General features: G+C 38.0%; 1 protein-coding gene across 1 annotated transcript in view; it reads right to left on the reverse strand.

Moving 5' to 3' along the window:
* Positions 1 to 720: 720 nt before the first annotated feature.
* ABCD3 (ATP binding cassette subfamily D member 3) overlaps positions 721 to 23,864 on the reverse strand; it is a 76,818-nt gene continuing 53,674 nt past the window's right edge. The window contains exons 17-23 of the mRNA XM_032423252.1: positions 13,044 to 13,121; positions 12,872 to 12,937; positions 12,680 to 12,769; positions 12,089 to 12,208; positions 6,959 to 7,063; positions 2,970 to 3,026; positions 721 to 986 (exon numbers count right to left, since the gene is read on the reverse strand). Of these exons, the coding sequence (XP_032279143.1) occupies positions 909 to 986; positions 2,970 to 3,026; positions 6,959 to 7,063; positions 12,089 to 12,208; positions 12,680 to 12,769; positions 12,872 to 12,937; positions 13,044 to 13,121 (594 nt within the window). The 3' untranslated portion in view covers positions 721 to 908. The remainder of the gene's footprint in view (positions 987 to 2,969; positions 3,027 to 6,958; positions 7,064 to 12,088; positions 12,209 to 12,679; positions 12,770 to 12,871; positions 12,938 to 13,043; positions 13,122 to 23,864) is intronic.

Genomic DNA, 23,864 nt, shown 5'->3' on the forward strand with positions numbered 1-23,864 from the left:
ACTTCATGTAGTGCATTCCTATGGCTCATTTGGAGTTTAACACCATGTAACCACCATACTTCTAATGAATGGGCTTCTAACGTACACAGATCCATTCAATTCTTTTAAAAAATCCAAAACTCTTATTAAAGACCTTGAGCTTGACATATAAGGACTTTATGTTTAAATATCCCAAACATTGGGAAGATTAGGTGTGAAGCATAGTAACCGCCCCCTTGTAAGCAAGACTGCACATAAACTTCTGTTATATACCCATAAAGAACCCTCAAAACAACTCAATACTGCAGACTGAGAGGGGCACATTTATTATTTAGCCAAAGAAAATTCAAATGGCTTTCCAGAGTCAAACGTACCCCAAGATCTATACAAGGAATGAGTCTAACAGTGGCAGCTACTGAACTCTGCCACTGTGTAATAAATGCTATGACGCATTGGTGGTGTACATTTTGATAATATACTATGATTTGTTTTCCACTATCATGGAGCACAAGAAAATGAAACTCAAGACTATCTTGTTAGAACAGGATAAATGATGACCCCAGTTTTAAATAGGGTTCTTCATTGAAGGAAAAGATAGAGCCATAAAAGTCAAATTAGCTGACTTCAAATGGTTTACATCCCAGGATGAATCAGGTTACACTGATTTAAGCCCAATTTAATTTAGGCAGGTTTTTAACCACAAGAATAAGGACATTCTTAGTACATATTAATAATTAAACCAACATATACACAATTAGCAAGATCCTATATAATAAACGGTTTAACAACCTGTTCTCAATTATTTCATATCTAATTAATTTGTTGTTCTGTTTAAAAAAAAAACAAGCTCAACTTTATTTTACAATGTACTGTATACTTCTAAGTGTGTTCTGTAATGATTTCATTGAAGCAGTACAGCTCTCCGGATTCTAAGAGCCAAACTCAACCGTATCTTCTGTTATCTGTTTGAATTCATAATTGCCTCTGCCATCCATATGCAGGTAGTACTACAGGAAAGAAGTGGGGGGGGGGGGAATCAGTGACTAGGAGAATTTCCTTTTTGTCAGGATTTTATGTAAGCTTATTATACAAGAAAATGATTGGAAATTATTTTAAGCCACTAATACCTTCAGGAAGTTTTATACCCAGAAAGGTAAGACTAAATGAAGAAATCCACTCTTTTTAATATAGCAACAACATAATTCTGCTTGGAGTGGACAAAGTACTTTCCTTTATGAGAACTAAAATACCAAAATTCCGCATTATTTTGAAGGAATCAAATGTTTAAGCACCCTACAAATCAGAATGCTTCTGTAACTCCGCAACCAAGGACCTGACGTACCGCAGGCTGAACCGTGCTAAGCGTAAGCATATTCAATAGCGCAGTCTTGAATACTTCCTTTATCTGGGCTCCTGGATCAGTTCGGAACCTCTAACTTAAGGCTTTTGATTTGTTCCTGGTCTTAGTAGAGGAGGAAAAGAGCTCTATGTATAAATGCCTGTATATCCCATCCTATGAAGACACTTAGGACAGCAGTTACAAAGGCTTGTTTTATTTAGCAGCTTTTTATTTACGGAAAAGACGTGTTTTTCCATCTTCTATCTTATTATTTCTTAGCTATTCTGGCCTCTGACATTGCGGTCTGTGTCATCCCTCCTTCACATAATCACTGCTTGACATTCTGTGCTTGTCTCCCTGACCAGAAGAAGAGGGGAGGTCAAATCCAAGCACTCCCACAGCCCTGTGGCTGTGACGTTTATGAGCTCCTGAGAAAACACAAAGGCTTGGATACTTTTTAAACTGCTTTGATTATTAGTTATTCAACTTCTCATTTCATTCTGAAAAATGGACAAATTGTAATATATCATAAGATAATAAAAAGTATCTTTAAAAGTCACACAGCTATATAGAATTACATTATTTTTACTAAATACTTTCATACAGGCTACCTCTTCAATGCTCACGGTAATCTAGGAGACAGGAAGGCAAGGATCAGTAACTTTATTATATGAAGGAAGCAACTGATGCCAGAAACAGTGGTGCTTGAACCCAGGTTTTCTGACTTCAAATCCCATGCTCTTCATTTTATCATTTGTACACTCTCATCTTAACCATAAGGTTCTTGAGGGTAATGACAGTACTCTGTGTCCCCCAAGGACATTTAGCCCAGTACTTGGCGAAAAAGTTGCTCCATCAGGTATGTATTTTATGGAACAAGATACCCCATACCATTTAATTTTTCTCAAACCCTTCCTTTTACCTAAAATGTCTTTATCATTTAGGAAGGAAAAAAGTAAGGAAGGAAGAGAAGGAAGGAAAGAGAGAAAGAGAGAGAGGAAGGGAAGGGGAGGGGAGGGAAGAGTTGAGTTAACAAGGTTTAGTTTGGGGGGGCTGATCATTTTACATGAAGAGCTGAAAAGAACTGCCACACTGAGAATGAACGGCACTGCTAAAACACCAGGATACACAAGGGATCTGTACCAGTGCAAACCCCACTGTAATCTCTACATCAATTACAGTGACTACTTAATGATTCTATTCTATTACAGTGCAATGATAAACACAGCTGACATAATTCAGTTTCCCCTTACAGCCATGATCTCACTAAAAATGTCCTTAAACTTTCTGCCATCTAATCCTTCCTAAGACTCTTCCCCTTCTGTCAATACTGGGTGGTGAGAAAAACTTTACTTAGCCATAGCTGTGATAAGGTTGTGTAAATTTTAGTTATTATACAATAGTCATTTATAAAAATGGAGAACCACTAACTGGCTCTCTAATATCTCTCAAATCAACTAGGGCTTAATACGTATTACAGCTTTCAAAACTGACAACTACAATAATATTTAAGGAAAATCTAGAATCACCTTTTGTCCTTCAAGGTATATGTTTATAAGAGAACATACACCAAGATCTAAAACCATAATCACCTGAATTCACATATTTAAATAAGATAAAATTCCACTATACCATTCAATATAATACAAACCTCATGGTGTTTCCAAAGAGACTTTCTATGTGACACAGTGAAGAGGGTGATGCCGACCTAATACAAAGAAAATGATTTAGGTTTATATCAATAACACAGAATCACAAATCAAACTCATCTATATATTTCAAGCTATTAAAATGACTGTCTTCAGAAGCTATAATTAAAAATCAATGTAAAAGGGAAAAAATTACAACTGATGCCAATGTTCAAGGTAATGCGAAGTACAGACCATCAACCACATAATAAAAACACACAAGTATCAATAAATTCTTTTTTTTTTTTAAGATTTTATTTATTTGACAGAGAGAGACACAGCGAGAGGGAACACAAGCAGGGGGAGTGGGAGAAGCAGGCTTCCCGCTGAGCAGGGAGCCTGATGCGGGGCTCGATCCCAGGACCCTGAGATCATGACCTGAGCCGAAGATAGACGCTTAACGACTGAGCCACCCAGGGGCCCCAGTATCAATAAATTCTTTAAGAAAAAAAAAACTAACAGGTACTAGCATTAAATGTACTATTTTGTTTGGGGCAGAAAGTATACATCCTGACACAGTTTCTATTTTATTGTGAAAACTATATGAAAAGAGTACAAGAATAGTAAAAATAGCAAGAGGTCAAAATCAGGAAAATTAAATCAATATAATACTGTCTACGGTCAATCTGTTTTTCAAATAAAGGGTCATAATCCTTTACTGGAACCCCTGTTTTGGAATGTGTCTGGGAATTCAGATTTTGGAAAAGCAGTATTATCATCAGCATTCTGGGGCAGAAAATATATTAATGTTTCTGTGGCAACATATAAGAACACTGACACTGAGACAAGTTAAGAGTTTAAATATCTTAGTTTAGGCAAGGTTTGGCTACCCCATTAAGCATGCTACAAAATAATGAAAAATCTTTTGGGTTTTGAAACCTTATTGGTTTTTTTTTTTTTTAAGATTTTATTTATTATATTTGAGCGAGAGATAGCATGAGAAGGAGGAGGGGCAGAGGGAGAAGCAGACTCCCCACTGAGCGGGGAGCCCAACGTGGGGCTCAATCCTGAGACTCCAGGATCATGACCTGAGCTGAAGGCAGACACCTAACCAACTCAGCCACCCAGGTGCCCCAAAACCTTACTGGTTTTTAAACTGTAAATAAAGATTTAGAGATTTCTCATACATATTTTTTTAAAACCCCACTAATCAATATAACTGCAGATGCTCTGGATCAGTGGTTCTCACCTGGGGGGGAGGGGAGGAGTTTTATCCCTTAGGGGACACTTGGCAATGTCTGGAGACATTTTTGATTGTCACAAGTGAGAGTGCTACTAGCATCTAATGAATAGAGGTCAGAGATGCTGTCAAATATCCTATAAAGCCACATCTTCCCATAGTTTGGCTATTGTGGACATTGCTGGAGCAGTGGGCGGTGGGAGGCATGGGGTGGCTGGGTGACAGGCATTGGGGAGGGTATGTGCTATGGTGAGCGCTGTGAATTGTGTAAGACTGATGAATCACAGACCTGTACCTCTGAAACAATAATACATTATATGTTCAAAAAAAAAAAAAAAAGAAAATAGCAGGAAGGGAAAAAATGAAGGCAGGGAAATCGGAGGGGGAGACGAACCATGAGAGACTATGGACTCTGAGAAACAAACTGAGGGTTCTAGAGGGGAGGGGGCTGGGGGGCTGGATTAGCCCAGTGATGGGTGTTAAGGAGGGCACGTACTGCATGGAGCACTGGGTGTTATACGCAAACAATGAATCATGGAACGCTACATCAAAAACTAATGATGTAATGTATGTTGACTAACATAACGTAATAAAAAAAAAAAAAAATCCCAGAAAAGCAAAGGACAGCTCCTCACAACTAAGGATTATCCAACCCAAAATGTCAACAGAGATGAGACTGAGAAACCCTGCTCTACATCGAGGTTTCTTAAAATGGATCTCTCAAGGCTGACAGAGATAAATGCCAGAGTATCCAGATAATTCCATCATGAGTTCTAATTTTATTTTCATTTTGGTAATTTTTTAAAAATTAGCCTAAGTATAATCTGGATCATTTCTACCATGAGATTTAAGTGCCCAAGTCTGTGTTTGTACTTCTGCTGGTACCAAGTGATTATTTAAAGTGATAGCACTTGGGGTGCCTGGGTAGCTCAGTCAGTAAAGTGTCCGACCCTTGATTTCCGCTCAAGTTATGACCTCAGGGTTATGAGTTGGAGCCCCACGTCAGGCTCTGTGCTGGTGTGGAGCCTGCTTAAGATTCTTTCTCTCCCTCTGCTCCTCCGTCCCCCACTCTCTCTCTCTCTCTCAAACAAACAAATAAATAAATAAAGTGATAGCACTTAAAACTTTTAATGTGCCATAACTCTGGATGCCATGGGGAAAGATTCCCAAATTGGTTACAAACTGCATGACAAAATAAGTTATCAGAGTAAAACATTTCAATGGTACAACACTTATTTTATTTTTGAAAGGTCACTTCAGATATTATTTTTTATGATTCTACAGTAACTGGATCAGATCTCAACTTAATGAAAGCATTCTTTCTGATAGAATTACGTAAGTAAGATACATAAGCAAAATTCAAAATATAAGATCTGGACCTCAGACTATATCTTTCCATAATTAAATCCCAAACTGGTGGCTTAGTTTCAGCAAAACAGTATCAGAGGTCTCTTTAATGTTACCAACTTGAAACTGTTTTGTCTATACTTAATTTGTAAATTTATATTTGTTTTATGGCTGTAATTGAGCTCTAAGTTCAAGGAGTTCATATCTCATTTCATGCTTATACATATTCAACTCCTATTACAGTAATATAATTTTAACTATCAACTGGGGACCCATAAGAATTTTCTTCTTTTAAATGGAATCTATACTTTATAGGAAAATTGCATCTTATTTGGGGACATATAGCCTATAACTAAATATAAGGGGACATCACACGGTCAAAATTACCAGCAAAGAGCCTCTAAATCACTTATCAAATAGAGACCACACCTCCAATACCTATAAATCTGAAAGTTCATATGAACAGATACATAAAAAGATTATAAATGACCAAAACTGATTCAAAAATAGAAAACAAACCATTAAAGAAAGAAAATCAGTACAGAAAAATCTTCCTACAAAGATTAATGTAGCAAATTTATTCTTCCGTCATTATACCTATGCTTCTCAAACTTTAATGTGCATTTGAATCTTCTGGGAATTTGGTTAAAATGTGGACTCTAATTTGGTAGGGCCAGAGAGTCTACATTCTAACAAGCTCCCAGAAGATGCTGATCAATGACCACACTTTGAATAGTATGAATTCATACTGTAAATATGCAACATGACCTTTTTATATTTACTGTAAACCCCCAAATAACACTTACAACTTGTTGAAAGACTCTTGCACTTCCTCTACTTACATAACACTGTAAAACAGTTAGGATATACTGCTCTTATTCTCAAAATCCAACAAGAGTATAGATGGTGTGACAATCACCACAGAACTACTAACTAGTTAAAGAATGGTATCAATAAGCATAGCTTCAGAAAAGGCTACCAAAGGAAACGGGTAAAATGTTGCCCAGGCCAGAGGGAAAAAAAAAAAAACTGAAACTACCAAATGACTACTATCAAGTTTTCCTAATTAAAAAAAACAAATGATATTTAGGTTTCATTCTTAATCCGAACACATTAAGAAAATATCAGTTTATTAACTCTGAGTATAGGGAATGAGGTAAAAGGGAAGTAAATTTAAAAATAGTATTTGTTTCAAATCTAAGATACAGCTAAAGAGAATTATACGCAGAATTCATTTACAATTCTTTTTTTTAACTCATATCTATTATCATTTGAAATCTTTATTAAAGCAGATAGAACATCCTTTGATAGTAATTTTGTTACTTAATAACTTGAAATCTTCTCTTTGGATAGATATTTGGTTGGACACAGAGTAAACCAAGAAGAATGACAGGGACCCTCAAACTGAGAACCTGAAATGCTTACCTTTCGACAATGACTATAAATGTAGCCTTCCACATCCACACTAACTGCACTTGTGCATTCATCCAAAATGGCAAACTGGGGTTTATGATAAAATAATCTTGCCATCTAAAGCATAAAAAGAAATATTTTGTATAACCACATGCAGAAATTGATAAGCTAAAATAGATTTACCTTAAATTAAATATGCACTGAGTCTTGTAAAACCAAGTATGAAAATTATTTTAACTCAAAAAACCTACTTCCCCAAAACAGAAACAATTAAAAAAAAAACAAAAAAAAACCGACCTGTTCTTACTATCTTCCTGAACAAAGGGGAAAATGTAACACACGGGAAATTGACTGTTAAGAGTTAATCCAAAACATTTAAGACTGATATGAAATGAAGTTGAGTTTTAAACTATTAGAGAAAGTTCTCTAAACAAGATTAGAGGGTACATATTTTAACCAAATCTTAGAATTCAAACTCCAGATGGCTTAAGTGCAAAAATGTGTTTATTTCTAAACATTCTGTTGCTTAAGTAATGTCAATTAATATTAAGCTGCCAATTAATATTTCCACCAATAATTTTTGAGTGCACCTGTTTTATATCCCTGAGGTTAATACTGGATGTGCTCATTTTTTAAAGGCTCTGCTAGTTTTATAAGTAAAAATTAACACCAAGATTATTATAGCTTCCATTTCTTCAACTAGCAAGAATGCTGAACATTTTCTCATTTATTTTCCATATGTATTTTATTTTCTGGGAATTATTTACTCTGATCCTTTGTCTAACTGATATTCCAATTGGTCATCTACACCTAGCAATGATCGCCATGTGCCAAGACCAATGGACACTTTTCTATCCTTACCCAATTTATCTTTTCTGCTACATGCAATTCAGATGACCACTTCCTCCTTCTTGAGAAAGTGACAGTGAAACCACAGTCTTAACATTTCTTCTCACTTCTTAGACTGCTTCCTCAGTTTTTTTTTTCCAACATTTTCTTCTTCTCTTGACTATTAATGTTGGGGTTCCTCAGGGCCAATTCCTCTTTATCCTATACTGTCTCTCCCTGAGTGATCTGATTGAATCTCATGATTCCAAATATTATTTACATTTGTGAACTCTCAATACATATCTCTTGCACATCCTTCTCTTCAAATTTCTAGACTGCTAAATAAAAATTCCTATTTGATATTTCTACTCAGTTATCGAATTTTCCCCTTAAAATCCATCCATCCACCCCACTGCACCTTAAACATTTCAGAAAATAACACTATCAAACAGTTGCTCAAGCTAGAAGGCCACAAGTCCTCCCTTCTTCTCCTCCCTTTCAAACTCCCACCCTCATATTTTTTATGTCTTTCTGAAAGGACCAGAAGAGATTAAATATAGAGTATGTGTATCTGCACACATGCATAAATGAAGGAAAGAATATGATAAAGTCAGAGGAGAGAGGGTCCAAAAACATGGAGACATTTAGCCTTTCTCAAGAGGATGGATGACATATCCTCCACAGACAGAAGGAGAGAGGTCAGAACAGTTCAGCGTGAACTTAACTAAGAGGACGATTATCTGAAGGCATTCCACAAATGCCCCCCCCCCCCCCGTGTTCCCATGGAACTCTGCATACCTTCATCATCACACTTGGCATATTACATGGCAATCGTCTCATGTGTCTCCCTCCCACTATGCTGTTAGTACTTGATACCACAATATGAGAGGGACTGTAAAGTGAATAGTACTTAACACTGCAGTGGTACTACCACCTGAGCCTGACAAGCACCCACCCACCCCCCCACCCCCACCCCCGCCGAGGTAAGCTTTACTAGCTATCTTTGCTTGGCAGCCTACTTCACTGTGCTATAGTTCAATTTCCTCTGTACAAGGGGGCACGCAACAGTTCCTGCCTCAAAGGACTTAGAAGAATTCAACGTAAAGGGCTTAGCCTACCACCTATCAAGTGCTCAATAAAAATGAGCTGTCAGTGACTGACATGGTAACAGCTTCTCTTTTTTCTTCAAGCAGGAGGTGAGTTGTTCTGCTGGGAGTAGGAAATGGGGTAGAAAGCCTGAGACTGGTAGTTTTTAAATGATTATCATGAAAAATGAGAGAGAGGGGCAAAAGTAAAATGATCACCAAAGAACACTGTGAGCCCCTGTAAGATTGAAAACCATGCAAGTGTGTGGCACCAAACCACATCATTCTGATCTTTCAGCTGCGCTCAGAAGCCTATGTACAGAAATGCCAACGCAAAGAACTGTTCTTGGGCTGAAGCTGAGGTAATATGAGGAAACAAAAAGTGGGAAAGGAAGTTAAGGGGAAAGGATCATTTGTTCATTCCTTTAAGAAATACCTCCTGAGTACCTCCTATGTGCCAGGTCCTGGATTATTAAGTCTGTACTGGACAGGAAAGGAAGCAGAGTCAGAAGGGGACTGATCAATCATAAGAAAAGGGAAGGGTCAATATTCAAGATATCAGTGAGTCTGAAGAAGGGAGACAGTTGCCAATTAGGTAAAAGAAAAATAATTAATTAAAAAATTGGTTTTAAAAAACACAATTTTACGACAGAGGTACCTCTAGTAAGGGGGTTTTGGCCCTTTATACTTTTATAAATATTCCAACTTTTCTATCATACATACTTTTTCATAATTCATAATTTTAAAAAAAGCCCCACTGCTATAGGAAGAACAAGCATAGTGGAGTGGGAAAGAGAACTATCAGTCAGAGAAATAAGATACTGCAACTTACGATACTGGGTAGAGCAACCCTGGCTGGTAATGGCTGGGCCCAAAGGAGTGCAAAGGAGGTAAGGAAAATATTACTTGAGACTCTGAGGGGCACTGAGGGAAGAGAACTGGATACAGTCCACCTGCGCATCAGAGGCTATATAATGTACTGGTCAGGAGCAACAAGTCTCATGTCAGACCCGCCTGCACTTGAATCTCCATTCTGCTACTCAGTAGCCACGTGGCATTAGGAGGCTACTTAAGCCCTACAAGTCTTTCCTTTGTACCTTAATTCTCAGGGCTGTTGGGACAATTACACAGAGTCTGCCATTCAAAACCAATCCTTCCCTCATCATTATCCCAGTGTACTTTGATAGCTCTAACTGAAGACTGCCTTGTGTTACAGTTAGTTGAGAATATTTAGATCTCCTAACTAGATTATTAAGGGCAGGCACCTATCTCAGTGCCTTACAAGAGTAGATTCCCAGCTAGTAGTGAACTCTGTGGAAATTATACCATGATTAAGTTTTTTCACCAAAATTATGGAATAATAATCTTATTTCCCTACATTTACTGACTTTTCTCAAGGAATTTTAGAAATGTGTTCACCAGACCTCCCTTTTATTCAGTAGTATTATTCCATTCCCTCCCATTCAAATCTGACTTTCCCTACCCAAAAGTTCTGTTTACACCAACCAACCTCCACTCTTATATTCACTGTTTTGGGTGGTTAGACCTTTCAAGTCTGTTCTTCCTAAAAAATGCTAATTTTTATAATTTATAAATTATTAACTTTTATAATTTATAAAAATTATGTCCTCACTTACCTCAATTTTTTACTTTGCAAACTTTCAAGCCTACCCAAAAACTGTAAGAGCGGTAAAATGACCATACAAAAACTTTGCCCAATTTCACCAACCTCGACATCTGTTTTATTAGCTTTCCCCGCCTCCCCACAAACCTTTTGAAGGTAGCAAAAGAATATGCTCTCTTTTAAATTTCACAACCAATTCTCCAAATATTGGTCTATCCAGAACACAACTGCCAACAGCTTGGTCGTGCAATAGTGCCATGGGCGAGTTTCCCCATTTCCCAACCAACTCTATCATGGTTCATCTGGTTTCACAGGGCTCTTCCCTCCACTCCTTCCCTCTCCCCAAGATACCATTTCATTCCTCTAGGCCTTGAATTTCTTATCTTCAAATAAAAACTATCCCCTCTGTACCTTTATAACCCCCCCCACAGGATTCCTTAGTTAAACACATTTATTTTTCTTTCTCTGGATTTACACTGTGTGCATTTGTGAATCTTGACCTATCCTTCCATTTTCTTTGAAGTCATAGTAACAGGAACGTAAATTTGTTCTCTTGACTTGCAGTTATTTCTATAGTCATCTTCCAATTAATTCCAGAAACCTCAATCACTTCATATTCTCACTCCTACCACCCAATTTCCATTTTGAGTATGGCTGACATCTCTTTTCTTTTGTTTATGATTCATTCCTCTACAGATTAATCTCATGTTACAGCACTAGCCAGAAAAATCACAGTATCAGGTTGATATTAAGTTCATGCAGAATGGGTATGTTTTGGGAAAAATAACATGCACTGTCAGGGAATAAGAGGCAACAAAAAAGGGAGAATATAATTTAAAGATAATGAGTAAACAATTCAGCAATAAGCCATTTCTTTTGCTGTTTTTCTTTGGCTACAGTTTTCTCCAATTTCTACAAGGTTAACACTCTGGAAAAAAAAAAAATTGCAGATGCTCAAACTATGGTATGCATAGTTAGAAAATGACTCTTTAAAAGTTAACTCTCTTAACAGAGTATTCAAGGTATCACTCTTAATATGCAGTGTTTTGTAGTCATGTTTGATCAGGAATAAGTTTAGACAATCATAAAATTAAAACAGCTCCTTGCAAATGCCTCTATTAGGAAAGTGTAAAAATTCTAAATAATTCTGGGTAGTAGACACTGAGCCCTGAAACCAGGATAGATATAACGACAGAGGGGAGGGCAGGAGCAGAAAAAAAAAGTGGGAACAGAGTAGATCATCTCTAACACCTTCAGATACTTCAGAGAGAACAGCTTCAGTGAGGGGTCAGTAGGGAAAAGATATTAAGACATCTTGGACTACCATATAACCCAGGATCAATATGCTAGAAAGTTTCTTTAATTAATCCCCAATGGATTAGTAGTATATAACTGGAAAACTTAGGAATTTTTCAGAATTCTAAATGCACATGCAAGTTATATATTTTGAAGCACTTTTATTATCATTTAAACTACCCTGTACTATAACAACTGCTAAATAAAAAGATTAAAATTATGTACCTTGATTAATCAAAATACTGGACTCTAAGAGTGACCTTATGCAACCAGTTACACTGTCGTGCAATGTGTTCAGAGTATACATACCGCCATTCTTTGCTTCTCTCCACCACTGAGGACATCCATCCAATCCTGAACACTGTCCCAGCCTCCTTCACGTTCAAGGATATGACCCAACTGGACATTATCTAAATATTCCTTTAGTACCTTTCAGCACAATGATTAAAGATGAAATCAAACTTAACGTAAGCCAACATTCTCTATCTTGCTTTATTTTTTAAACTAGAATCACTATAATTCTATTGCCAATATCACTTCACAAAAGAGTGTGACACAAAGATAGCCCTGAACCCTCACTTCCTATTTATACTAACTCTGACAGAACATATCTAGTAGCTTAAAGAGAATAACGCTACTGTACATAATTATAGGATGAGGGCAATGAGGAAAAAAAAAACAGGGTAAAGAGACAAGGTTAAATACTCACTAAGCCATATTTAAGCAGACTAGTTAACATCTTACCTCAATTTGGAAAATTATAATTAATGACAAGGTTTTAGAAGGTTTTACAGGGTAGGATAAACTACCTGGCAGTTAAAATACTTAACTAATCTGATTAAGATAAAGAATCTGAAATGGAGTATTTCCAGTAGGTCTAGGACATAAACGTTTCCTTACTAGATCAGATATCCCCTTCCTTTTCTGATCTTCTCTTCCATCTGGATATATCACTTGGTCTCGAAGTGTTCCAAGAGTCATATAAGGTCTCTGATAGTGACAGAGCAAAAATCATTATAAGTGACTTTTTTAAAAAATAAATTAAAAGATCTTTACATCAAAGATTACAAAATAACTCAAACAAGGTCTTACCTGAGGAACATAAAATAACTTCCCTCTCTCGGGTTTAGTTAGACATCCTCCAAAAAGAGGCCATAACTGTAAAAGGAAAAGGAGTGGGGAGAGGAGCAGTTGTAAATTTCACAATGTGGTAGATTGTATGGCAAAACAGGACTGCAAAATCTTGAGGCCAATTTGTACTTACTTCACCAAGAACACGGAAAAGTGAACTCTTCCCACAGCCATTTGGACCACAAATTAAAACATTGGCCCCAGATCGAACCTGAAAGAAAACCAGTCTATGAATTAATAGTGAATATATACTCAGTGAACATTTCCTTAGAGTCAAATCATTCTTTGCTAATGATAAGCTTTCTATTTTGTCTGTGAATGTGGTAACAGGTAGAAGAAGTAGAGGGTATGGTTGAAGAGGCCTTTCACTTTTGTTTACTTTCAAATTTTACACACTTTTTTTCATTTAATAATCACTGAGTGAAATCAACTTAATCAGAATACAGAACTACAGCTTACAAATTTTGAGGATTCTTGAAAACAAGTATGTGTGTATATGGTCTTTTTTTAAAAAAAAAAATGGAATCATACGATATATGTTCTACATGTTACTATTTAACAATATATCACAAATATTATTCCAAGTCAGTATATTCAGATTCCTCCCATCCTATTTTTTTAATACCTACAGTGTATAACATTCTAAGAATGCACCATAATTTATTTAAAAACTTCCTTTTTGTTAAATATTTATGTCATTTGTATTTTGCTTTGCTCTTTTAGATAATACTGCAATGAACCAGAACCAGTGAGCAAATTTATGTATTGGTGAGACATGTTTCTATGATCAGGTTCTTAGAAGTATATATGTATTATAAATATTTACAAGTGCCACCAAATCGCTCTGCAGGGATGTAAAGTTAAATGAGAAAATGTGATCGAGAGTGGTTAAGTTCTGAGCTTCAGTCTCATGTAAGTATTTAATCAACCCTGTGAAGAATCAGAAACCTGGGTTACAATTCCAGCTCACAACATCACACAGCAGTGTATCACAGCAGGAAAGAAGACAACAGAGATGTGAGTTACTCTGGTTGTGGAACCTGCCATTGACAAATTTTAACTGTTGAGGCCCTACATTCCTATTATTTAATTCAGTGAATATTTATTGAATGCTCAGTGTCAGGCTCTACTCTAGGTATGGGGCTACACTAACAAATAAAAGAAAAAAAACAAAACAAAACCTGCCCCTACCACTTCACATTCTAGTAGGAGAGACATATCATAAAGAATACACACAATAAATGAGTAAATTAAATAGCATATTAGAAAATAAGTGCTATGGAGAAAAAAATCTATCAAGGGAAGGAAATTTGGGAGTGGGTAGGGGAGGTTACATTTTTAAGGTGGTCAGGCCAGGTCTCACTGAAAATGGTAACTCGGCAACTCTGAATGGAGTGAATTAGGAGTTTATCTGGAGGAAGACTGCTCCAGCCCAACCCCACCCACAAAAAGCTGGTTCAAAGGCACTGAGACAGGAATGTACCTATCCTGGTCAAAAAAAACAGAAAAGAGGCTGAGAAAAACAGACAGGGAGGAAAGAGTAGTAGGAAAAAAACACAGAGAGGTAAGAGACTGGGGGAGGGCAGTGCAGGCAAATTCAACAGGGCACTGGGAGCCACTGCAAGGACTACCTTTGACTTTGATGAAACACGGAGCCGCCATCAGCATTATTCCTAATAGCCAAAGGTGGAAGCAACTGAAGAGGATGAACGGATGAACAAAATGTGGTCTATCCATACAGTGGAAGAGTATGCAGCCTTGAAAATGAATGAAATTCTGACACCTGCTACAACACGGATGAACCCTGAAGACATCATCAAGCTAAGGACATAAGCTAGACACAAAAGGATAACTCTTGTAGGACACCACTTCTATGAAGTTCCTAGAACAGTCATATCCATAAAGGAGAATAGTAGTTACCAGGGGCTGGGAGGAGGGGTGGGGGGAGGGGGAATGAGGAGTTATTATTTAACGGGTATAGAGTTTCTATCTCTTATGATGAAAGAGTCCTGGGGATGGTTAGTGGTGACGGCTGCACAACACTGTAAATGAAGTTAGTGCCACTGAACTATTTACATAAGAATGGTTAAGAGTACATTTTATGTTATGTACATTTTGTCAATAAAAAAAATTTTAATGGCTGAAAGGGGTAAATTTTATGTTATATATATTTTACCACAATAAAAAAAGAATGAGTTTCTGGGCACCTGGGTGGCTAGGTCAGTTGGGTGGCTGACTCTTCAGCTCAGGTCATGATCTCAGGGTCAAGACATCCAGCCCGCTGTTGGGCTTCACACTCACTGGGGAATCTGCCTTAGGATTCTCTTTCTCCCTCTCCCACTGCCCCTACCCCAACTCTCTTTCTGTCTCCCTGTCTCTCTCATTCTCAAATAAATCTTATTTTTTTAAAAAAAGAATGAGCTTCTAAAAAAGGTTGAGAATTACTAGCCTACCACATAACTGATCTGTAATAAAATACCACATCGTATGCATGTCTGTTAGAGAATAAACTATATGGGGCGCCTGGGTGGCTCAGTTGGTTAAGCGACTGCCTTCGGCTCAGGTCATGATCCTGGAGTCCCGGGATCGAGTTCCGCATCGGGCTCCCTGCTCAGCGGGGAGTCTGCTTCTCCCTCTCCCGCTCCCCCGTCTTGTGCTCTCTCTCTCTCTCACTCTCTCTCAAATAAATAAAAAATCTTTAAAAAAAAAAAAAAAGAGAATAAACTATATGGAATGATTTTTCCAGAAAAATGAACTGTCCCTTTTTCTGAGAAATTATTTTAAAGAATCTTTTTGATGAACTTCCTAAGCAATTACCTATTACCTTTTCCTATGAAATTGAACATCGTGAATATTCCTAATAATTCAATTTCCTGTGAAATTGAAGATAGTGAATATTCCTGACAGACTTCTTCCTAAGCAATTACCTACTTACTATCTTTTCCTGTGAAATGGAGTATAGTGAATACTTCTGATTATATATAATAATTTTACTTTACTATAATAGTGATATCCTTAGGAGCTCCTAAAGTTCAGGGCTGTTAATTAAACGGTCCCCTACTACTATGCTTTGAGGAATGTCAGCCATATATACTGTCTTCTATTCCTAACTGTTCATTGTGATTTTCATCAGTAGCCAGTATTTCTCTATACTTGTTGCAATATGCCAGGAAACCCAAAAACCAAATATATAATGATCTGTAAACATAATAACTAGACTTAAAAGATATCTAAAGGCATTCTCTTTTATGCTCAAACATCTTAGATTCAGCATTAACTTTACCCCCATGGCTTTTAGCAATGTTGGACAAATTTCCAATATGACATCAGCCATGACAAGCCAGCAATAGTTTTTCCATAGTAAAGATTTTTCAAAATGTTTTTATTTCCCCCCCCAGGTTAAATTAAGACTAAAAGATAAGGGTAACTTTTGCTGAAAATTAAGTTCTTAATAACACTGTATCACTGAGGTTCCTGGACTGGTTTAATGTGACAACAGTTGCTTTATATGGCTATTTTTTCTTTTAATGTTTCAAGTTTTATTTAAAATTTAGTTAACATATAGTTTAATATTAGTTTCAGGAGTAGAATCCATCATCACTTACATATGGCACCCAGCGCTCATCACAAGTGCCCTCCTTAACACACATCACCCATTTAGCCCATCCCCGACTCACCTCCCCTCCAGCAACCCTCAGTTTGTTCTCTATAGTTAAGAGTCTGTTTTACAGTTTGCTTCCCTCTTTTTTTTTTTTCCCTTTTCCCCTAATGCTCATCTGTTTTCTTAAATTCCACATAGGATGTACCACTATATTTTTACCAATTAAAATACGCCCCCCCATATAAGACTTTCTGATAAATCCAACTTTAGAATTTACCTTAATAATGTCATCAAAAACAGTTCTACACATAAATATGATTTAAGTAAAAGAGAGATTATACAAAAGTATGCTGCTTATGAAGATTCATAGGCATCTTCAAATATCAGAAACATGCCTTACTAAAAGGGTAAAAATTTTAAATAACTTACAAAGTACTATTTTAACACCCACGTTATAACCTACAAGTCATTAATCTTTTAGGGTCTCCTCAGTCTACATCTAGATAAATAAATGTCCGTTCTGGGGGAGTTTATAAAAGAATGAGGTATAAAATGTCCTATTCTGAAGAAGCTTATATTATTTTGTTATTATGTAAAACAAAAGACAAAAAAATAATCATAAAGCATTAAACATTTATTTTTTGGTGGCCAAGTCTGTTTTATTATGCCTCCGTCTAGGTGAAAGAAATCCTTATTTTCAAATAAGCTAAATGGGTAGAAGGTTACAAAGAACTGAAGGATGTGTGTTAAATAAAGGCTATACTAAGAAAAATGATGGAAAGACAGAATAAATGGGAAAAGGCCAAGTCTAACTTAAAATACCTTAAGTCAGAGTGAGAGAGAAGAGGAATTCATTACAGAAGACCCAAAGAAACAGCTTCCGTTGGAAGAGAAGACAAAATAAGAATCAACAGGATAGCAACAGGTGGTATAGAACATGGTCACAAAGTAAAAAAACTTGAACAAGCAGGGGCATAACTAGGGACTCAAATAGGACTTTCCTATTGAAACCAAACTAAGAGCAAGAAAGTGAAGGGTTTGAGACTATAAAAGTAAAGTTATAGGGACTGATGGCTAGAAGTATATTAAATCCAAACATAAGGGCTTTAAAAGGAAGAGCTTCTGGACACTTCAGTGTGGTAACCATGTGACAAAGTAATATCACAGATGATAATCATCTTACCTCTTCTATGGTTTTTTAAAAATTATTATGTAATGTTAGTCACCATACAGTACATCATTAGTTTTTGATGTAGCGTTCCATGATTCATTGTTTGTGTATAACAACCAGTGCTCCATGCAGTCTTCCTTAATACCCATCACCGGGCTAACCCATCCCCCCACACCCCCCTCTGAAACCCTCAGTTTGTTTCCCTGGAGTCCATAGTCTCTCATGGTTTGTCTTCCCCTCTGATTTCCCCCCTTCATATTTCCCTTCCTTCTATTAATGTCCTCCATGCTATTCCTTATGTTCCACGAATAAGTGAAACCATATGATAATTGACTTTCTTTCTCTGCTTGCCTTATTTCACTTAGCATAATCTCCTCCAGTTCCATCCATGTTGATGCAAATGGCAGGTATTCATCCTTTCTGATGGCTGAGTAATATTCCATTGTGTATATGGACCACATCTTCTTTATCCATTAATCTGTTGAAGGGCATCTCAGCTCTTTCCACAGTTTGGCTATTGCGGACATTGCTGCTGTGAACATTGGGGTGCATGTGGCCCTTCTTTCACTACATCTGTATCTTTGGGGTAAATACCCAGTAGTGCAATTGCTGGGTTAGGGTAGCTCTATTTTTAACTTTGTGAGGAACCTCCACACTGTTTTCCAAAGTGGCTGTACCAACTTGCATTCCCACCAACAGTGTAAGAGGGTTCCCCTTTCTCCACAACCTCTCCAACATTTGTTGTTTCTTGCCTTGTTAATTTTTGCCATTCTAACTGGTGTAAGGTGGTATCTCAATGTGGTTTTGATTTGAATTTCCCCGATGGCTAATGATGATGAACATTTTTTCATGTGTCTGTTACCCATTCGTATGTCTTCTTTGGAGAAGTGTCTGTTCATATCTTCTGCCCATTTGACTTGACCATTTGTTTTTTGGGTGTTGATTTTGAGAAGTCTTTATAGATCTTGGATACCAGCCCTTTGTCTGTAGTGTCATTTGCAAATATCTTCTCCCATTCCATGGGTTGCCTCTTTGTTTTGTTGACTGTTTCCTTTGCTGTGCAGAAGCTTTTGATCTTGATGAAGTCCCAAAAGTTCATTTTCCCTTTTTTTGTTTCCCTTGCCTTTGGAGACGTGTCTTGAAAGAAGTTGCTGTGGCCGATGTCGAAGAGGTTACTGCCTATGCTCTCCTTTAGGATTTTGATGGATTCCTGTCTCACATTGAGGTCTTTCATCCATTTTGAGTTTATCTTTGTGTATGGTGTAAGAAAATGGTCGCGTTGCATTCTTCTGTATATAGCTGTCCAATTTTCCTAGCACCGTTTATTGAAGAGACTGTCTTTTTTCCATTGCATATTTTTCCCTGCTTTGTCGAAGATTAGTTGACCATAGAGTTGAGGGTCCATATCTGGGCTCTCTATTCTGTTCCATTGATCTGTTTTTGTGACAGTACCATGCTGTCTTAGTACAGCTTTGCAATATAGCTTGAAATCTGGCAATGTGATGCCCCCAGCTTTGTTTTTCTTTTTCAACATTTCCTTGGCGATTCAGGGTCTTTTCTGGTTCCATACAAATTTTAGGACTGTTTGTTCCAGCACTTTGAAAAATGCCATTGGTATTTTGATTGGGATGGTGTTTAAAGTATAGATTGCTCTGGGCAGCATAGACATTTTAACAATGTTTATTCTTCCAATCCATGAGCCTGGAATGTTTTTCCATCTTTTTATGTCTTCTTCAATTTCTTTCATAAGTGTTCTGTAATTTCTAGGGTAGAGATCCTTTACTTCTTTGGTTAGGTTTATTCCAAGGTATCTTATGGTTTTCGGTGCTATCGTAAATGGAATCAATTCCCTAATTTCTCTTTCTACAGTTACATTGTTAGCGTATAGGAAAGCAACTGATTTCTGTGCATTGATTTTATATCCTGCCACATTACTGAATTGCTGTATGAGTTCTAGTAATTTGGGGGTGGAGTCTTTTGGGTTTTCCATATAAAGTACCATGTCACCTGCGAAAGAGAAAGAGAGTTTGACTTCTTCTTTGCCAATTTGAATATCTTTTATTTCTTTTTGTTGTCTGATTGCAGACGACAGCACTATGTTGAACGGTAGCAGCGAAGAGTGGGCATCCTTGTTGTGTTCCCGATCTTAAGGGAAAGGCTCTCTGCTTTTCCCCATTGAGAATGATATTTGCTGTGGGCTTTTCATAGATGGTTTTTATGAAATTAAGGAATGTTCCCTCTATCCCTGCACTCTGAAGAGTTTTAATCAGGAAAGGATGCTGTATTTTGTCAAATACTTTTTCTGCATCAATTGAGAGAGCCATATGGTTCTTGTCTCTTCTTATTAATGTGTTCTATCACATTGATTGATTTGTGAATGTTGAACCACCCTTGCATCCCAGGGATAAATCCCACCTGGTCGTGATGGATAATCCTTTTAATGTACTGTTGGTGATCCTATTAGCTAGAATCTTGTTGAGAATTTTGGCACCCATATTCATCAGGGATATTGGTCTATAATTCTTTTTGATAGGGTCTTTGCCTGGCTTTGGGATCAAGATAATGCTGGCCTCATAGAATGAGTTTGGAAGTTTTCCTTCTATTTTTTTGAAACAGCTTCAGGAGAATAGGTATTATTTCTTCTTTGAATGTTTGGTAGAATTCCCCAGGGAATCCATCAGGCCCTGGACTCTTGTTTTTGGGGAGGTTTTTGATCACTGCTTCAATCTCATTACTGGTTATTGGTCTATTCAGGTTGTCTATTTCTTCCTGTTTCAGTCTTCGGAGTTTACAGCTTTCCAGGAAGGCATCCATTTCTTCCAGGTTGCTTAATTTATTGGCATATAGTTGTTGATAATAATTTCCAATAATTGTTTCTATTTCCTTGGTGTTAGTCGTGATCTCTCCCCTTTCATTCATAATTTTATTAATTTGGGTCCTTTCTCTTATCTTTTGGGTAAGTCTGGCCAGTGGTTTATCGATCTTATTAATTCTTTCAAAGAACCAGCTTCTAGTTTCGTTGATCTGCTCTACTGTACTTCTGGTTTCTAATTCATTGATCTCTGCTCTAATCGTAATTATTTCTCTTCTAATGTGTGGCTTAGGCTTTACTTATTGTTCTTTCTCCAGTTCTTTAAGGTGTAAAGTTAGTTTGTGTATTTGTGATTTTTCTATTTTTTTGAGTGAGGCTTGGATGGCTATGTATTTCCCCCTTAGGACCGCCTTTGCAGTATCCCATAGGTTTTGGACCAATGTGTTTTTGTTCTCATTTGTTTAAGTTCTTCTTTGATTTCCTGGTTGACCCAAACATTCTTAAGCAGGATGGTCTTTAGCTTCCAAGTGTTTGAATTTCTTCCAAATTTTTTCTTTCAAAGCATGTGGTCTGAGAATATACAGGGAATAATCTCAATCTTTTGGTATCAGTTGAGACTTGATTTGTGACCCAGTATGTGGTCTATTCTGGAGAAAGTTCCATGTGCGTTCAAGAAGAATGAGTATTCTGTTGTTTTAGGGTGTAGAGGTCCATCTGGTCCAGTGTGTCATTCAAAGCTCTTGTTTCTTTGTTTATTTTTCTGCTTAGATGATCTGTCTATTGCTGAGAGTGGAGTGTTGAGGTCTCCTACTATTAACGTATTATTATCAATATGTCTCTTTATTTTGGTTAACAGTTGGCTTATGTAGTTGGCTGCTCCCATGTTGGGGGCATAGATATTTACAATTATTAGATCCTCTTATTGGATAGACCCTTTACGAATAATATAGTGTCCTTCTGTATCTCTAACTACAGTCTTTAGCTTAAAATCTAATTTGTCTGATATGAGAATTGCTACCCCCCTTTCTTTTGAGGTCCGTTGGCATGAAAAATGGTTCTCCATCCCTTCACTTTCAGTCTGGATGTATCTTTAGGTTCAAAATGAGTCCCTTGTAGCCAGCATAGGGATGGGTCATGTCTTTTTATCCAATCTGCACCCTGTGCCGGTTCATGGGAGCATTTAGGCCATTCACGTTGACAGTGATTATGTAAAGATATGAATTTATTGTCATCATGTTGCCTGTGAAGACCTTGTTTTTATAGATTGTCCTTGTAAATTTCTGTTTTATATCACTCTTGGGGTCTTTCTCCTTTTATAGAACCCCCCTTAATATTTCTTGCAGGGCCGGCTTGGTGGTCACATATTCTTTCAGTTTCTGCTAGTCTTGGAAGTTCCTTGTCTCTCCATCCATTCTGAATGACAGCCTTGCTGGATAAAGTATCCTTGGCTGCATGTTCTTCTCATTTAGTACCCAAAATATGTCTTGCCATCCCTTTCTGGCTTGCCAGGTCTCTGTGGACAGGTCTGATGTTATTCTGATGTTCCTCCCTCCGTACGTAAGAAATCTCTTCCCCCTTGCTGCTTTCAAGATTGTTTCTTTGGATCTAAGATTTGCGAATTGTACTATTATGTGTCATGGTGTCGGTCTGTTCTCATTGATCTTGGGAGGGGTCCTCTCTGCCTCTTGGACATGAAAGCTTGTTTCCTTCCCCAGATTAGGGAAGTTCTCAGCTACGATTTACTCAAATATAACTTCTAGACCTCTCTCTCCCTCCACCCCCTCAGGAATCCCAATAATTCTGATATCGGAACATTTCATTGAGTCACTAATCTCTCTCAGTTTGATCCCTTGGGTTTTCATTTGTTCTTCCCATGCTGCCTCAGTTTCCTTCTTTTCTATCATCTTTTCCTCTAGCTCATTAATTCGTTCTTATGCCTCATTTACCCTGGCAGTCAAAGTATCCAGTTTAGACTGCATTTCATTCATAGCATTTTTAAGTTTGGCCTGATTAGAGCTCATTTCTGCCCTCAGATATTCTATATTGTTGTTAATATTTTTCTCAAGCCTAGATATCACCTTCATAATTGTTACTCTGAAGTTTATTTCTAACATCTTGGTTATATCCATATCCATTAGTTCTGTGGCAGGAGCCACAGTCTCTTGAGTCTTTCTTTTGTTGGGGGTTCCTCCTCTTAGTCATTCTGTTGAGGGGTGGTTGAGGGAATGTAGAGTCCAAAGTATTGACCACAACCCAAGCAAGATGCACCTGTTTTATAGGGACCTTAGGGTTGTCGGCCTCTTGTTCTTCCAGCCTGTCTTCTGGGGGAGGGGCCTGCCATGCTGTTACTCAGGCAACCCTGTTTGGGCAGGGTTTGCCTGCCCCCTGCCCCCTGGGGGGGTGCTCAGTGAAAACTGTTTTGGGGGGCTTCTGTTCTCTGGCAGCTTTCTGCATCTCTTCCAAGAGTCAGAGCAGAAGTGACTGCATCCAAATCTCTGTGTCAGAACACAGAGATCGCAGTCTGTTCTTCAGTGAGCTCTCCAGGCCACACTATCTCCATTTCTGTCTGTGCTGCTATAAACCGCAGCCTCGTGGGTTGTGCACCCCTCAGCAGCGCTCCCAGCTGCCACTCCCAGGGCCGGGCACGTCTCTGCCCTTCGTGCTTCTAAAACCACCAGCCACCCCCAGTTCACACGCACAAACCCATAGCTCCAGGTTTCAGTCTGGGGAGCTGCCCTAAAGTCCTTTCCCTGCCGCTACCAGTCCATCTGTGAGTCTGTGCCCGGTCCCCAAAGCAGGAGACTTTCGCCTTCATGGTGTAAGTTCACAGGGGCTCCCTGCCCCTTCTGTTTATCTTCTGATATCTGCCCGCAGAATCACTGCTCCCTGCTTCATACCTCGAGACCAACCGCCGGAGATATTCTGTTTGTAGAGATCCAGATATATCTTCTTACATCTCAGCCTGATTTCGTGGGTGTTCAGAATGGTCTGGTAGATATCCAGCTCAATTCAGGGGACCAGTTGAAACAGGGTCCCCTCCTCCTCCGCCATCTTTTTTCCTCCTCTATCTCTTCCATGTATGTGTACATACAGATCCCGAAGAACCCCTTCTCACTATGCTTAATCTATGTATACATCTGTATTGCTAGTGGAACCTATTTCTGCATAAAGACAAAGTGAGGGAAAGTGGGAGAAAGGGCCAAGAGGCCAAGAGAAATCCCAGGCCCTTTTTCCCCTGGGGTAATGGCAATAAGGGAGCTACTGAAAATCTAACACAGATGGGGTTCTGAGCTCTGCTTTATCTTGAAATCGTCTGGTGGGGTGGCTACCTACTGTGCCAAGGTTGCACACCAAACTAACTAGAGTACCT

The sequence above is a fragment of the Phoca vitulina genome, unplaced genomic scaffold (assembly GCF_004348235.1).
Source record: "Phoca vitulina isolate PV1807 unplaced genomic scaffold, GSC_HSeal_1.0 scaffold2, whole genome shotgun sequence".
Taxonomy (NCBI): Eukaryota; Metazoa; Chordata; class Mammalia; order Carnivora; family Phocidae; genus Phoca; species Phoca vitulina.